Source organism: Emiliania huxleyi (assembly GCF_000372725.1).
Source record: "Emiliania huxleyi CCMP1516 unplaced genomic scaffold EMIHUscaffold_311, whole genome shotgun sequence".
NCBI lineage: Eukaryota > Haptophyta > Isochrysidales > Noelaerhabdaceae > Emiliania > Emiliania huxleyi.
This window is the reverse complement of record NW_005199673.1, coordinates 86,956-100,367: the sequence shown is the minus strand read 5'-3', so window position 1 is coordinate 100,367 and position 13,412 is coordinate 86,956. Positions and strand designations below refer to the sequence as shown.

The following is a 13,412-nucleotide window of genomic DNA, read 5'->3' as shown; positions in this document are numbered from 1 at the left end:
AGTTCGGAGACATCGCGGCGCCACTCTCGTTGACGGGTCTCCAAAGCAGCGACAGGTTGCAGACCTGCGTGAGAGACAGCGCAGGGTGTCTCGGGGCGGGGGAGGACGGTCTTGTGCAGCGTCTTCAGAGCACCGCGTGAGTACGAGGGGTGCGAAGACAGTGAACCAGCCTCGGGGCGGGGGAGGACGGTCTTGTGCAGCGTCTTCAGAGCACCGCGTGAGCACGAGGGCTGCGACTACCGCGATCACTCACTCCGTCGGGACGTTGTGGTGCCGTGTCCTCTCAGCGAGAACCCCATTATGTAGCGCCACACCTCGTGAGCTGTCCTGGTGTGAGCTGTGATCTGTGTGTCCAGCAGTCCGGTCCCGGTGCTACGGCCGGTGGCAGTGTGCCTCGTGTCGGCTCCCGAGCCAATCGTGTGCAGCGTGTGTGTGTGCGTGTGGGCCTGTCCTCCATGCTAGGAGGCGTGTAGCACTGGCTGACTGACGTGTCCTCTCGAGCGCTGGTTGGGAGAGAGAGGAAGGCGTGGTCCGCTTCTAGTGTCGCTGGGAGAGAGGAAGGCGTGGTCCGCTTCTAGTGTTGTGATGTTGGGAGAGAGGAAGGCGTGGTCCGCTTCTAGTGTTGTGTTGTTGGGAGAGAGCAAGGCGTGGTCCGCTTCTAGTGTTGTGTTGTTGGGAGAGGGGAAGGCGTGGTCCGCTTCTAGTGTCGCTGGGAGAGAGAGGAAGGCGTGGTCCGCTTCTAGTGTCGCTGGGAGAGAGGAAGGCGTGGTCCGCTTCTAGTGTCGCTGGGAGAGAGCAAGGCGTGGTCCGCTTCTAGTCGCTGGGAGAGAGAGCAAGGCGTGGTCCGCTTCTAGTGTCGCTCGCCCAGCACGCCAGCACTCTGGGTTCGGTACTCTGGGGGTATGGGACTTCTACTGTCGCTCGCCCAGCACGCCAGCACTCTGGGTTCGGTACTCTGGGGGTATGGGACTTCTACTGTCGCTCGCCCAGCAGGCCAGCACTCTGGGTTCGGTACTCTGGGGGTATGGGACTTCTACTGTCGCTCGCCCAGCAGGCCAGCACTCTGGGTTCGGTACTCTGGGGGTATGGGACTTCTACTGTCGCTCGCCCAGCAGGCCAGCACGACGAGCAGCCTCTAGTGGTCTCTAGTAGTCTCTAGTAGTCTCTAGTAGTCCAGTGGAGCAACCTCTAGTGTTCGCTTCTACTCTCGCTCGCCCAGCAGGCCAGCACGACGAGCAGCCTCTAGTAGTCTCCAGTAGTCTCCAGTAGTCCAGTGGAGCAACCTCTAGTGTTCGCTTCTAGTGCCGCTCACCCAGCAGGCCAGCACGACAAGCAGGAGCTCGAGCAGGTTGAGCACCGCCAGCAAGCCGTGCAGCCCGTACGGTACCTAGTCCCATACCCCCAGAGTGCCGAACCCAGCGTGGGTTCAGCCCCGCGGGCGGTGCGGTACGGCACCAGCAGCTGGACCAGGCGGAGGGCAATCAGCGCGACCTGCATCAAAGGCACAGCAGGGAGGGTTCGGGTACCGTGGGGGTAGGGGAGGGTGGGTTCGGGTACCGTGGGGGTAGGGGAGGGTGGGTTCGGGTACCGTGGGGGTAGGGGAGGGTAGGCGGCGCTACCGGGATGAGCGTGTAGGCCAGCTGCACCACGAGCAGCCGCCGCCTCATCTTGATGTTCAGCACGAGCTTGGCCAGGCGGAGGCACCTATGTATGTATGTAGTAAGGTGAAGAACAGTCAGGCACCTATGATCGTCATTGCTCAACGCTTGAGAGAGAGACATCACGATATTGACGACGTATGCTAACACGACTTCTGCTGGCAATGGCAGTAGTAGCAGGCGGAGGCACCACAGAATTCGTTGTGCATGAGTAATTAAGAGGCGGAGGTACCACAGCGTCCAGAAGATTCATGAACGAAGCAATGAGTAACGAGGAGTGAAGAGGCGGAAGGCACCACAGCGTCCAGAAGAACTCGAAGAGCAGCACAAACACCGCGTTGAGCGAGAGGGAGGCGATCGAGACGGCGCACCCTTCCTCGTGCCACCACGGGTAGATGAAGGCGATCTCCTCGCCGCCGCTGCCCGCCTCGTACTCCTCCGACACCCACGAAGCGTTGCAGCGCTGGTCCAGCGCGGCGTCGTCACACTCGAGCGGGATGGGCGGCAGCGGCAGGAAGAGCTTCGCTGCCGAGACCCCCTTCGCCTCCTCCGGCGACTCCTGGATGTAGCGGAGGTGCGGGTCGAGGGCGGTCGTGATCATCAGCGCGGACTGCAGCAGCGCGAACGGCAGCGCGACCACACACGCGCGCCGGAAGGGAGAGAGCCGGCGCAGCGCGCGGCAGTAGCGCGCGCCCTCGCCCGCCGTCTTGAGGCGGATCACCTGCGGGTGAGGGTTGGGGTGAGGGTTGGGGCGAGGGTTGGGGTGAGGGTTGGGGCGAGGGTTGGGGCGAGGTTGGGGCGAGGTTGGGGTGAGGGTTGGGGTTGGGGTCAGGGGTGGGGTCAGGCTTGGGGTCACGGGTAGTCTTCCGGCGGATCTTTCGGCGGGCCACCTCTCCGACGAGGGCGAGGAAGGCGGGCTCAGCGAGGCCGAGCGAGACGGAGAGGGTCACCTGGCAGACCAGCTCCTTGTCCCGCGTCAGCTCCACGCCCACCACGTCCGCTGCGCCGAGAACGTCCCAAAGCGCGACGTGCGAAAAGAAGACGGCGAGCATCCAGAGGATGCCGAGCATGCCGAGCGATGCGCGCGGTAGGTAGAGCTTGCCGCCGCCGCGCCGTCGCGCGCGCACCAGCACGTACACCCACACCGACAGCATCAGCAGCAGCATCAGGCCCGCGATGGCCACCTCCGAGACCGAGATGATGAACTGCAGCGGCTGGCGGTCGTCATCGAGCCAGTCGAAGGCCATCCAGCGGCCCCGCGAGGGCAGAGGGCCGCCGGCGCGCACTCGCCGCCCTCGCGCCCGGCGCGCCCGGCGAGCTCAGCGGCAGGCGAGCGCGCAGCGGCAGCGTTGGAAAAGAGAGCGCTCGACCTCCCTTCCCGAGAAAAAGAAGAAATCGCTCGGCGCGACCGCGCACCCCGGGGCGAGAATCTGCGAGAGACTGCGAAGAGAGATAGGAAGAGGCGGACGCCCAAGGGTGGGCGACGGCTAGCGCATCACACCCCTCTCCTTAAAATCCCTGTGTGGTGGCGGCGTGCCGTCCTCCCATCCCTCCCTTGGGTTGTCCGTTTTCTTTCTTTTTTACCCCGGGGCTAGGGCTCTCTAGCCCGTAACCCGATGCCGAGCGTCCGGCCAACTGGGTGCGCTTCTTAGCTCCGGTCCTGGACGTGAGGTTACTGACCGCACTCCAAGTGCTCCAAGTGCTAGCGCGCGCCCGAGTTTCGTATGGCGATCCGCCTCCACTCTTGTGTCACAGCAGACTGGCTCGAGGGCAGCCTCAAGAGCCGCGTCGTCAAGTCCGTCCTCAGCGCCGCGACAAAGTACGAGGTCAGCGCCGGCGGCTTCCAAGGGAGCTTCGACATGCTGCGGCTGGCCCTTCGCCGAAGCCCGATCCAGGCCCGCACCCCCGTCTCTTTCATCCACACGCCCCCCCTAATCACACGTGCCTCCGATCCGCAGCTCAACGTCGACGACAGCGAGCTGACGTACCTGCTCGACAAGCTCGAGAAGCTCGAGGTGCGTGCCAAGAGAGACTGTGAATCTCGTCATGCTGTTTGTTTCTCACCCCTGCCCCCTACCAACAGGAGCTGGCTGTGCTGAAGGACACATGGAAGGACGTGGCGGCCACTTGGATGTCGATCCTCGAGCTGCGACGCCAGATTAGCGTCGAGCGCGGCATCGCCGTCATCGACTGCATCGCGAGCGACCAGAAGGTTCGCTCCACTTCTCCCCTCCCGGCCGCTCCTCGTTCACAGTCACTGACTCGGTTGCCCTATTCCGTTCGCTAGGTGCTCGACGCGCTCGGCGCCGCCAAGGCGCTCTTCGACATCGAGGGCGACGCGCCGCCCGACATCTTGGCGCGCCGCTAGACAGAACTCGCCCTCTCTTTGTGACCGCAACAGCGACTGAGACTGGAACGATTGCCCTACACGGCGCGATAGACAGCCCCTCGTGACAGCGCCGCTCTCGGCCCTCCCTCCGCCTGCAGGCGCGGCTCAGCAAGGACACCGGCGGCCACATCCGCGCCAACGGCTACAGCTACCGCAAGAAGATCAACCTCGAGCTCGCGCGCATCCGCCGCGTGCGCGACCTGCAGATGCGCGGCGTGGCCCTCGTCGGGACGGCGATTGCGGCTGCGCTCATCTCGACCTTCAACTACCTCTACTCCGTCGCCGACGGCGTGGAGCCGTGGTGGCTGCCGCCGGCCGTCGTGCTCGGCGTCCTCTGCGTCCTCCTTCCCGCCGCGGCGGTCCTCGTCTACCTCCACCTCCTGCACAAGCGCAAGTCGGCGGGCTCGAGGCTGGGCAGCGGGCTCGGGCACGGCGCCTGAGCTTTCTCCACCGACCCCGGGAGGAGGGCCGCGCCTGGCCCTTAGTTCCCTCTCTGCCGCCGCCGCGGCCTGTGCAAGCCTTGCCTGAGGGCTCGAGGCTGGGCGCGGCGGGCGCACAGGCGCTACGGACCTGAACGCGCGGGAAACGGGGATGTGACGCACTCTAGCGCGTCTAGGCTCTGGGCATGTCCGTCTAGGGTACCATACTTCCGGCCGGTGTGCTATGATGTAACATTTACTTCCGGGCCGGTGTGCGGGGAGCGAACCTTAACGACCGCCCAGAAGCTTTCTGAGCGAGCCAATCGGGCCAGGATCATCAGCATATGTCCCCTCCACAACATCGTGGGCGTTTGAGCCGTATTTGAGGAGCACCGCCACTCTGAAGTTCGGCCGGGTGGTCTGCAGACCCCCCCCCCCGGAGCAGCAGAGGCTCCGTGGGGTCGAAAAGTCGACGCTGGGAGTCGCACTCGTCAGGCCATCGCAGCACCACGCGGTCCGCACGTACCGCCCACATCCCCTCAACCGCTGAGAAGGCGCAGATCGACCGCAGGGCCGCGTAGTCGTTGTTAAGGAGCGGTTTTTGGAGCCGTATGAAGAGGTCCCAGACGGGCGAAGATGCGGTTTTTCGATGACCACGCGCGATGTGGTATCTGCTTTTTGCTAAAAACGGGCCGCCTAGTGCAGCATCACTAGTACAACACGCAACCACACTGAGAGCTCCACACTAGCCGGTATAGGCGAGCACCGGCGGCCTCACCGTCGCCGCTCGCGGCGGAGCCGACGGCGGAGCCACGGGCCGGTGCGACCTTTTGGGGGCCCATGAGCTCGCCGGGACGTCGCCGATGGCTCGGCGTGCCTCTTCCCGCCAGCGCGGGACGGCCTGCCTACAGGAGGGAGGGGGGGGAAGACGGAACTGAGCCCTAGGTTCGTGATCCCGTCGCCGTCAAGGGCTGGGAGAGGGGCATGTTGTGCGAGTATATGGGCCAAAAGCGTCGAAAATGTCCCAAAAAGCGTGTCTCGAGTTTGTGGCAGCCCCACAGCCGGCGCGCGCCGCCAGGAAGCACCGCTCGCGTGTCGGCGGCACTCCCTGGCACCCAGTGAGTGCCGCGAACCGACCAGACCGAACAGGCTCGATGCCGCGCTCGCTGTGGGGCTGCCACAAAGTCGCCGCCGAGCGTGCCACCGACGGCGTCCCGGCGGAGGTGATGGAGTGTGAGACCTGAGGCTGCGGAGGTGACGCCTGAGGTACCGGCCCGTGTACGGCGACTCAGCCGGCGACCGCCACGGGCTCAGACGAGACTTGTCGACGCGTTCCGGCTCAGCTTCACCGTGGTCATCGGGCGTCTGTCGACGTCAGGACCACCCATACAGCTCGCGGGTTTGAGGTCGCAAGAGCCAAGATGGTGGCGTTTGGACATCCCAACCATCACACAAGACAGCCTGTAGGTGATGGCGGGACGGCGCAGTGTTTGTGGCACTCGGCAGTAGGCACCCGCGGCACAGCCCCGCGGTCGGCTCTCGCGGGCTGCGGAACCGGCCCCAGAAGGGGACGGTCCGGGCGAGTGTGGCAGCTCCTGCGCTAGTATGGGCACCCTCTATCACAACACTACTGATCCTGGCCATTAGAGCTGCCAGGGATAGCGTCAGGAGCTGGTAGTAGTCAAAACCCCTCATATTTGAGACATCGTGGCCCATATACTCGCACAACGAGCCGAGGGGCGGCAAGCGACGGGCGGGTCCGCGACCTTTTGAGCGCCCATGAGCTCGCCGGGACGTCGCCGATGGCTCGGCGCGCCTCTTCCCGCCAGCACTAAACGGCCTACACACAGGGGGGGGGGGGGGGGGGGAGACGGAACTGAGCCCTAGGTTCGTGCAAAAGCGCCGGCAAAGGCTGGGAGAGGGGCGGCAAGCGACGGGCGGGTGAGCGACCTTTTGAGCGGTCATGAGCCGGCAGGGAGGCCGGCGATGGCTCGGCCAGCTCCTTCCCGGCGGGTTCTCGTCGGGCCGTGCCTGGTCGGCGGGGCTCGGGTGAGGTGAGCGGGCCCGGGAGTCGCATCTGCGCGTCCCCGGCAGTGGCAGTGTGGGGGTAGATGGGAAGTGCGGAGTTGGGAGGCAACGCGCAGCAACGCGCCTGTTTGATGGCCGCACGAGGCAAAGTTGGGCGCTCCGAGCGTCTTCTCGGCGGGAACGAACGGGCTGTGCATCGTCGGGGGGGGTGACTTAGAGGGAGGTGGTCGTGCGCTCACTCTGTCGGCCGCGCGCGAGGTGAATACTGGGTGTGAGGCGCGCAGGAGGCGAGGGTGGGCGCGCCGGCGGTCGAGCCGCCGAACAATTCGACGTCGCGCAGCTCCGCGCCGGCGGGGACGACCGAGTACATGATGTCGGCGGCGGTCACGCGACGAGGGAGAGCCGCAGGGGCCCTCTGAGAGCCAGGCGCCGAAAAGCGATGTGACCGGCGGTCGCGATCAGCCACCTGTGGGCGGTCATCGGGGTGGCGGTCAAGCGCTGCCAGGGTTGGATCCGGTGCGTCTCGTATCACTGGTGGGCTGGGTGTGCAGCAGCCGCGCTCAAAAAGAGGCAAAAAACTCGACAGCTACTTTGAGTGTCGACTCTTTCGACGCACCGTGCTCGGCCCTGCTGAAAAGCTGGCTGGTGGTCGCGCGCGGCGCGTCGGCGCCTCTCCAACTGGTTGGGCACCTCGGCTGGGTCCATCAGCACGAGGCCCGCCCCGTCGGGGAGCCCCGCGAGCGCATGGGCGGCCGGCGCGAGCGGAGAACGACGGGCCGAGATCGGCTGGTTTGGCACGAAAAGACGAAGTGGTCCACACGCTGAACAGAATGTTCAGTCAGTCAGGGAAACTCGCGAGTTTCCCGAGGGAAACTCGAGAGAAACAGAATAGAGCACCAAACACCCTCTGTTTTCCCTGGAAATTTCCGGAAACGCAAAGTGCTGGGGACCCTCTGCTTTCCTTTTTGTTTGCCGGAAAAGTATATACAGGCCAGCAAAAGCCTGTGCACAACCTACGCGCCAGAAAAACGGTCTATGCAGCCACGCGCTCCGCCTCCGGGCGCTGCCGAGCGTCACGTGTCGACTGTCGAGGGGCAAAACAGCGCGCGCGCGCGCGCCGCGGCGGCTGGCGGCTGGCGGCTGGCGGCTGGCGGCTTGGCGGCTGTCGGCTGTCGGCTGTCGGCTGTCGGCTGTTGATGCTCCGCGTGCAGTGGGCAGACGTATACCGCAATTAAATTTGACTTCGATTACGCGCGTCTGCTGTACACGACTACTCTAGGGTCCCGAGGCGGCCAGCTGTCCCTGCGAGGACCCCGCCGGGCCAATCCCCCAGAGCTCCCCTCCACCCGGCTTGCTCTTGCTCTAGCCCTCCCGGGACCGCTTCGCCGCAGTGCGCGCGGTCGGGCGAGGCAGCGGCCCGCGCCAGGACGAGTCGGACAGCTTCTCTTCGCACTCGTAGCCGTCGGCCGTGTAGCGCAGCGTGTGCGCCCGGCTCGCCTCGTCGAAGCGGAGCACCTCGGCCTTGTACCACGCGTCCTCCCCGTCCCAGTACACCTCGACCAGCCGCCCCACCAGCTCCTTCGCGCGCGACTTTGTCAGCGACGGCCCCTTCTCCGGCTGCCCCTGCGCCCTCTTCTCCGCCGCCTTCTTCTCCCTGCCCGCCGCGGCCGCCGCCTGCTCTCGGATCGACGCGGTCTCTCAGCGGTACCTCGGCTGTATCTCCGCTGTATCTCGGCTGTATCTCGGTGGTATCTCGGCGGTATCTCGGCGGTGTCTCGGCGGTCTCCTGCGCCGCGTCGCCGCCGAGCTCGATCGCCACGGAGCGGCTCTTGCAAGGCACGCCTACAGAAAGAAAGAAATAAGACGCAGCCTCGGAGACGAGATGGGAGTCAGGGACATGAACATGACAACAAACATGTGCATGCACATGTGCATGCACATGTGCATGTGCATGTGCATGTGCATGTGCATGTGCGTGTGCATGTGCGTGTGCATGTGTATGTGTCCCCGCCCTGCAAGATCGTGTGCGTGAGGGATCTTCAACCCGTCCCCTCACCCCTGACCACTCCCCGACACTAGAAGAGCGGCGCGAGATGGGGCTAACGCACGCCTGCCGGCGAGATGTACTTCCAATTCCCGCTCTTGCTGCCGCCAGCGTACATCTCGACCACCGTCCAGCCCGCCGCCGCCGCGCCGGCCCACAGCTTCGCGTCGACCGCGGTCGCCTCGAGCGCCACCAGCCCGCCCTCTGTCCGCCTCAGCTGCGCATCTCCCGGCAGCGAGGGTCGCTCCGCCGCCTTGCGCGCCTTGCCGCCGCCGCCGCCCTTCGCCACCGAAGGCCTCCCGCCGGCTCCGCCAGCCGCCGTCGACGCAGCCGCCGCCGCCGCCGCGTCGCCGGGTCTCGGAATGGCGCCTTTTGTCTGCAGCGCCTGAATGCGGCTGCGGATCGCCCCCCAGCTGCGCTTCATCGCCTTCTCGAGCGGCTCCTGGCCCTTGGGGCCGTGCCTCGCCACCAGCGCCGCGAGCTTGCGGTCGTCCTCCTCCGACCTGATCACGGCCAGAGGTGTGAAGAGGCGCTGTTCACAGCAGCCGCTCGCAGCTTGTCGTCCTCTGACCATGGGCGCGACGAGACGGTCAGCCGCATCGCCTAGTTAATTAATTCATGGGTCCTCTAATTAATCAAAAATTAATTAACGCGACGGTCAGCCGCATCGCCTAGTTAATTAATTCATCGATGGGTCCTCTAATTAATCAATCAATTAGTTAACGAGACGGTCAGCCGCATCGCCTCTTTGAGCGTGTGCGTGTCGTCCTTGTCGTCGCGCGCCGAGGGCTTCTTCCGCGGCGGCTCCAGGCCTACAAAGAAACACAAAACGTATATTTCTTTTTTCAGGTGGGCGGGCTTCTTCCGCGGCGGCCCCAGGCCTAAGAAGAAACACGTGCCGCCCGTGTTTCGTTTCCGGGTCGGCAGGCTTCTTCCGCGGCGGCCCTAGGCCGAGGTCGAGTGGGCCGGACCTGTTCACAGCTCGACGGTGTGGACAGCGCCTCTTCACACCTCGAGGTGTGAACGAGGGTTGGCGGGCGTTTACCCGTCCGCGGGCGGCGGCGGCGGCAGCAGCCCGGGCGGCGGCGGGAAGGCGCTCCCAACGAGGCGAGGGGTGCCCTTGCGGCGCGCGGCGAGGTCGTCGACAACGGACTGCTGCGTGAGCGACTGGCGCTGCCGCTCCGACAGGAGGTAGCCCTCGATGTCGGACGCGTCGTCGCTCTCGCCTGTCACCAATTAATTAATCCGAGTTCATTAATTTATTAAGGGACTCCTCGAGTCGGACGCATCGTCGCTCTCGCCTGCGGCGTGCGACGCCACCGCGCCGCCGATCCGCGCCAGCAGCGCAGAGCGGGCGACGCGGTGCGAGTCTGACGTCTCCGGTGCATCGCCGACTTCCTCCTCGATGCGCGAATACGCCACCGCCCGCCACAGCCGCCGGACCGCCGCAGCGCATAGAGGCGGCGGCAGCTTTCGCTGCGGCGCCGGGCCGTCCGCTGCGGCGCCGGCGGCGCAAGCGGCGCACGCGCGGTGTTCGTTGAGCGAGGCTGCAATCGCGTGCCAGTCGATCCGCCCCGTGTGCCGCGTGCAGACGTGCGCGTACACCTCCCGCAGCAGCTGCAGCGCCTGCTCGAGCAGGCCGCACCCGTCGCTCTCGCCGGCGCCGTCGGCGTCGCCGGCGTCGGTGTCGGCGGCGCCCCGCGTCGCAGGCGTCGGGAGCGGCACCGGCTGTGTTGCGACGTTCGTCGGAAGCCGGTTCGAGAATGGGAGCAGGTACATCGAGTCGCAGATCAGATCGCCGCGGGCGGCGGGCGCGTCGTCCGAGTCGCTGGAAATCTCGCCGCCGCGCTGCGGACGGCGAGGCGGGTCTGGCCGACGGTCGGCCAGCCGCGCGATCTCCGCGGTGGTGCGCCGATCGCACATGGACACCAAGATTGCGAACCGCTTCGCGCCACGCTTCGCGCGCCAATGATTTTTCTTGCGGCATGTCCGGCTGCCGCGATTAAATTCTTTTGACTGTTCGGGGGGGGGGGGGGCGGCCCCGTTTGCCGTTGCTCCGGCTCGGCCGCTTCTCTGCCTGCCAGACCAGATGGTCTTCGGGCAGGTCGTCATCGGCCCGCCCGGCTCCGGCAAGTCGACCTACTGCGAGGGCATGCGTCAGTACCTCGAGGCGGCGGGCCGCAGCGTCAGCGTGGTCAACCTGGACCCCGCGAACGACCTGCTGCCGTACGAGCCGGCCGCCGACATCCGCGAGCTCGTGAGCGTGGAGGGCGCCGCGTCGGCGTGCGGCCTCGGCCCGAACGGCGCGCTGGTGTACTGCCTCGAGTACCTCGAGGCGAACCTCGACTGGCTCGAGGGCGCGCTGAGCCGCGCCGGCTCAGCGTCGTACGTGCTGCTCGACCTGCCGGGGCAGGTGGAGCTGTACACGCACTACCCAGTCGTCCGCAACGTGCTGCAGGGGCTTCAGCGGCGCGGCCACCGCCTGTGCTGCGTGCACCTCGTCGACGCGCACCATCGTAGAAGCGGAATACGTGATCATGTCTCCCGACCAGCGCCCGAGAGGACACGTGCTCCGCTGCATGCAGCCGTATTCGGCTGTACTCACTGTACGCAGGCCGCTCGTACTCACCCGGTACTCTGAAGACACGGCACAACACTGCATTCCCGCCCTGACGTCGGTGCTCCAGACCGTAGGCAGAAAGAAAGACAGAAAACAGACAACCCGAGGGAGGGGGATGGGAGGACGGCACGCCGCCACCACACAGGGATGTTAAGGAGAGGAGTGTGGTGCTAGCCGTCGCCCACCCTTGGGCGTCTGCCTCTTCCTCTCTCTCCCTTCGCAGACTCTCGAGATGTGGGGAGATGTGGGGAGATGTGGGGAGATATGGCTCGCCGATTCTCGCAGCGACAGACCGCAGGCGCACCACTGCTCCGACGCAGAGAAGTTCTTGTCGGTGCTGCTGGTCACGCTGTCAACCATGGTGCAGCTCGAGATGCCGCAGGTGAACCTGCTCTCCAAGCTGGATTTGGTCGAGGCGTACGGCCCGCTCCCCTAGAAGCGGATACGTATTCTTGTCTCCCAACCAGCGCTCGAGAGGACACTATTCAGCCGTATTCATCCGCATTCCGCTGTATTCGCTGTACTCCTATCCGTTGTCTTCACGCGGTGCTCTGAATACGCTGCGCAATACCGTATTCCCGCCCTGAAGTTGGCGTATTCAGCACGTAGGCCCGCTCCCCTTCAACCTCGACTTCTACACCGACGTGCTCGAGCCGGCTAGGAAGTGTCTCGGAAGTGTCTTGGAAGTGTCTCGGAAGAGTCTAGGAAGTGTCTAGGAAGTGTCTATAGGCTTCTGCCCCACCTGCAGGCTGCCGCTTATCCGCCGCCAGCGGCGACAGCGGGGCCGGCCGACAGCGGCGAAGCGGCGGCGCCGAGGCGGCGTGGGCTGGAGGGCTTCGCGGCGCGCCACTTGAAGCTGTCTGCCGCGATCTGCGAGCTGGTGGAGGACTTTGGCCTCGTGGGCTTCGGCGCGGTGGCGGTGGATGACTCGGAGACGATGGCGCGTGCGCTGCGCTCGATCGACAAGGCGAACGGCTACTGTTTTGGTGCGACCGAGGGGGCGCCCGCTGGCGTCTTCGGCTGCGCGGCGGCCGATCTCGACGGGGGACGACGAGAACAAGAAAAAGAAACGGCCACAGTGAGAGAGCTGTGAACAGGCGGCCGACCTCGAGTGGGACGACGAGCGCGTCGGCTCTCTGCAGGAGCGGTTCATGGGGGGAGGCGGCGGAGGAGGCGGAGGAGGCGGAGGCGACGACGGCGACGACGGCGACGGCGGCGACGGCGACGGCGGCGACGGCGGAGGCGGCGGAGGCGGAGGCGGCGGAGGCGGCGGCGGCGATGGCTTCGGTGGTGGAGGCGGCGGAGGCGGTGGAGGCGGGCGGGCGATGGCGCCCGAGGAGAGGCACATGACTGAGGAGGATTTGTTGCGCGAATTCTTGCCTCCCGGCCACCGGAAGCTGCGGCGGGCCGGGCTGGGCGGCGACGGCGGCGGCGGGCCATTGGGGTGATTGAGAGAGCACAACGTGTCTAGCACCTCTTCTGGACAGGCCTCTACGGACACTCGACGTGCTAGGGCCGGCTCGCGTCATTGAACTATGTTTTGGACCATTTTCAATTTCTCACTTTGGGCTAGTGCCATTTCATCACTCTGACACGCTAATCTTGAAAACGTCTCCAACGGAGCTCCGTGTTGCATCCAGCGCCCTCCCCCGCGCTCCCTGCGGCCATGGCCGATGATCCTAGTATGAGAGGTCATCTGGCTACCGCGAGAGCGACCCAACTCGTCGACATCGTCCGATGATGGTGCCTCAAAGTCAGCCTTCGGAGGCTATCGTGGGGTCGAGCCGGCAGTAGCCGTGACATGTGGTTCCACCACCCCTCGTAGGCTTTGCCTCTGATCGCCACCGTTCCCAGGCTGCCTAATGGGATGGAAAGGAAGGCTCGGCGAGCGTATAGAAGCGTGCTCGACCTCGACGTGGCAGCCTGCACGGCAGCGCTGGCGGGCGCGATGAGCGTCGTGCCACCTGACCCGAGACGGGTCGCAGGCGTCGTACTGAGCGCGTCGAGACCGTGTCCTGATGTGATCTGCACGGGTAAATCACGTCGGCGTCAAAGGAGCGACGTGCGACCTGTCAGAGCTTGATCTCCGATCTCAGCGGCGTCGAGTCGTCTCCGGCGCGCAACAAATGTACCTCCCCAGGACGCGCAGAAGGCAGCTGCGATCGGGGATAAAGCTCTGACAGGTCGCACGTCGCTCCTTTGACGCCGACGTGATTTACCCGTGCAGATCACATCAGGACACGGTCTCGACGCG

The 13,412-nt window shown here is 65.5% G+C and overlaps 6 protein-coding genes across 6 annotated transcripts in view; 2 read left to right on the top strand and 4 right to left on the bottom strand.

The window, feature by feature from the left end:
- The window catches only part of EMIHUDRAFT_469685 (hypothetical protein), a 4,713-nt gene extending 1,690 nt beyond the window's left edge, over positions 1 to 3,023 (bottom strand). Inside the window, exons 1-6 of the mRNA XM_005774436.1 lie at positions 2,549 to 3,023; positions 1,955 to 2,379; positions 1,620 to 1,704; positions 1,456 to 1,491; positions 1,313 to 1,387; positions 25 to 64 (exon numbers count right to left, since the gene is read on the bottom strand). Of these exons, the coding sequence (XP_005774493.1) occupies positions 25 to 64; positions 1,313 to 1,387; positions 1,456 to 1,491; positions 1,620 to 1,704; positions 1,955 to 2,379; positions 2,549 to 2,905 (1,018 nt within the window). The 5' untranslated portion in view covers positions 2,906 to 3,023. The remainder of the gene's footprint in view (positions 1 to 24; positions 65 to 1,312; positions 1,388 to 1,455; positions 1,492 to 1,619; positions 1,705 to 1,954; positions 2,380 to 2,548) is intronic.
- A 604-nt stretch (positions 3,024 to 3,627) lies between these two features.
- EMIHUDRAFT_368482 (hypothetical protein) lies at positions 3,628 to 4,657 on the top strand. Its single transcript, XM_005774435.1, is given in 5 exon segments — positions 3,628 to 3,673; positions 3,742 to 3,870; positions 3,946 to 4,020; positions 4,035 to 4,044; positions 4,096 to 4,657. The coding sequence occupies 1 exon segment, from the start codon at positions 4,254 to 4,256 to the stop codon at positions 4,485 to 4,487; it is 234 nt and encodes a 77-aa protein (XP_005774492.1). The 5' UTR covers positions 3,628 to 3,673; positions 3,742 to 3,870; positions 3,946 to 4,020; positions 4,035 to 4,044; positions 4,096 to 4,253; the 3' UTR covers positions 4,488 to 4,657.
- A 471-nt stretch (positions 4,658 to 5,128) lies between these two features.
- Positions 5,129 to 6,649, bottom strand: EMIHUDRAFT_368481 (hypothetical protein; the record flags this gene model as incomplete). The annotated part of the gene is made up of 4 exons (XM_005774434.1): positions 5,129 to 5,409; positions 6,233 to 6,304; positions 6,417 to 6,497; positions 6,619 to 6,649. Coding segments are annotated over 2 exons (270 nt in total), but the record flags the coding sequence as incomplete, so codon positions are not given.
- A 1,207-nt stretch (positions 6,650 to 7,856) lies between these two features.
- EMIHUDRAFT_240578 (hypothetical protein) lies at positions 7,857 to 8,429 on the bottom strand (the record flags this gene model as incomplete). Its single annotated transcript, XM_005774433.1, has 2 exons — positions 7,857 to 8,168; positions 8,403 to 8,429. The coding sequence occupies 2 exons, from the start codon at positions 8,427 to 8,429 to the stop codon at positions 7,857 to 7,859; spliced, it is 339 nt and encodes a 112-aa protein (XP_005774490.1).
- Positions 8,430 to 9,263: 834 nt separating this feature from the next.
- On the bottom strand, positions 9,264 to 10,464 carry EMIHUDRAFT_458217 (hypothetical protein; the record flags this gene model as incomplete). The annotated part of the gene is made up of 4 exons (XM_005774432.1): positions 9,264 to 9,350; positions 9,490 to 9,509; positions 9,584 to 9,764; positions 9,840 to 10,464. Coding segments are annotated over 4 exons (909 nt in total), but the record flags the coding sequence as incomplete, so codon positions are not given.
- A 163-nt stretch (positions 10,465 to 10,627) lies between these two features.
- EMIHUDRAFT_74692 (hypothetical protein) lies at positions 10,628 to 12,251 on the top strand (the record flags this gene model as incomplete). Its single annotated transcript, XM_005774431.1, has 4 exons — positions 10,628 to 11,038; positions 11,457 to 11,575; positions 11,748 to 11,822; positions 11,975 to 12,251. 4 exons carry the CDS (start codon positions 10,628 to 10,630, stop codon positions 12,249 to 12,251), a joined length of 882 nt encoding a protein of 293 aa, XP_005774488.1.
- Between the last annotated feature and the right edge of the window lie 1,161 nt (positions 12,252 to 13,412).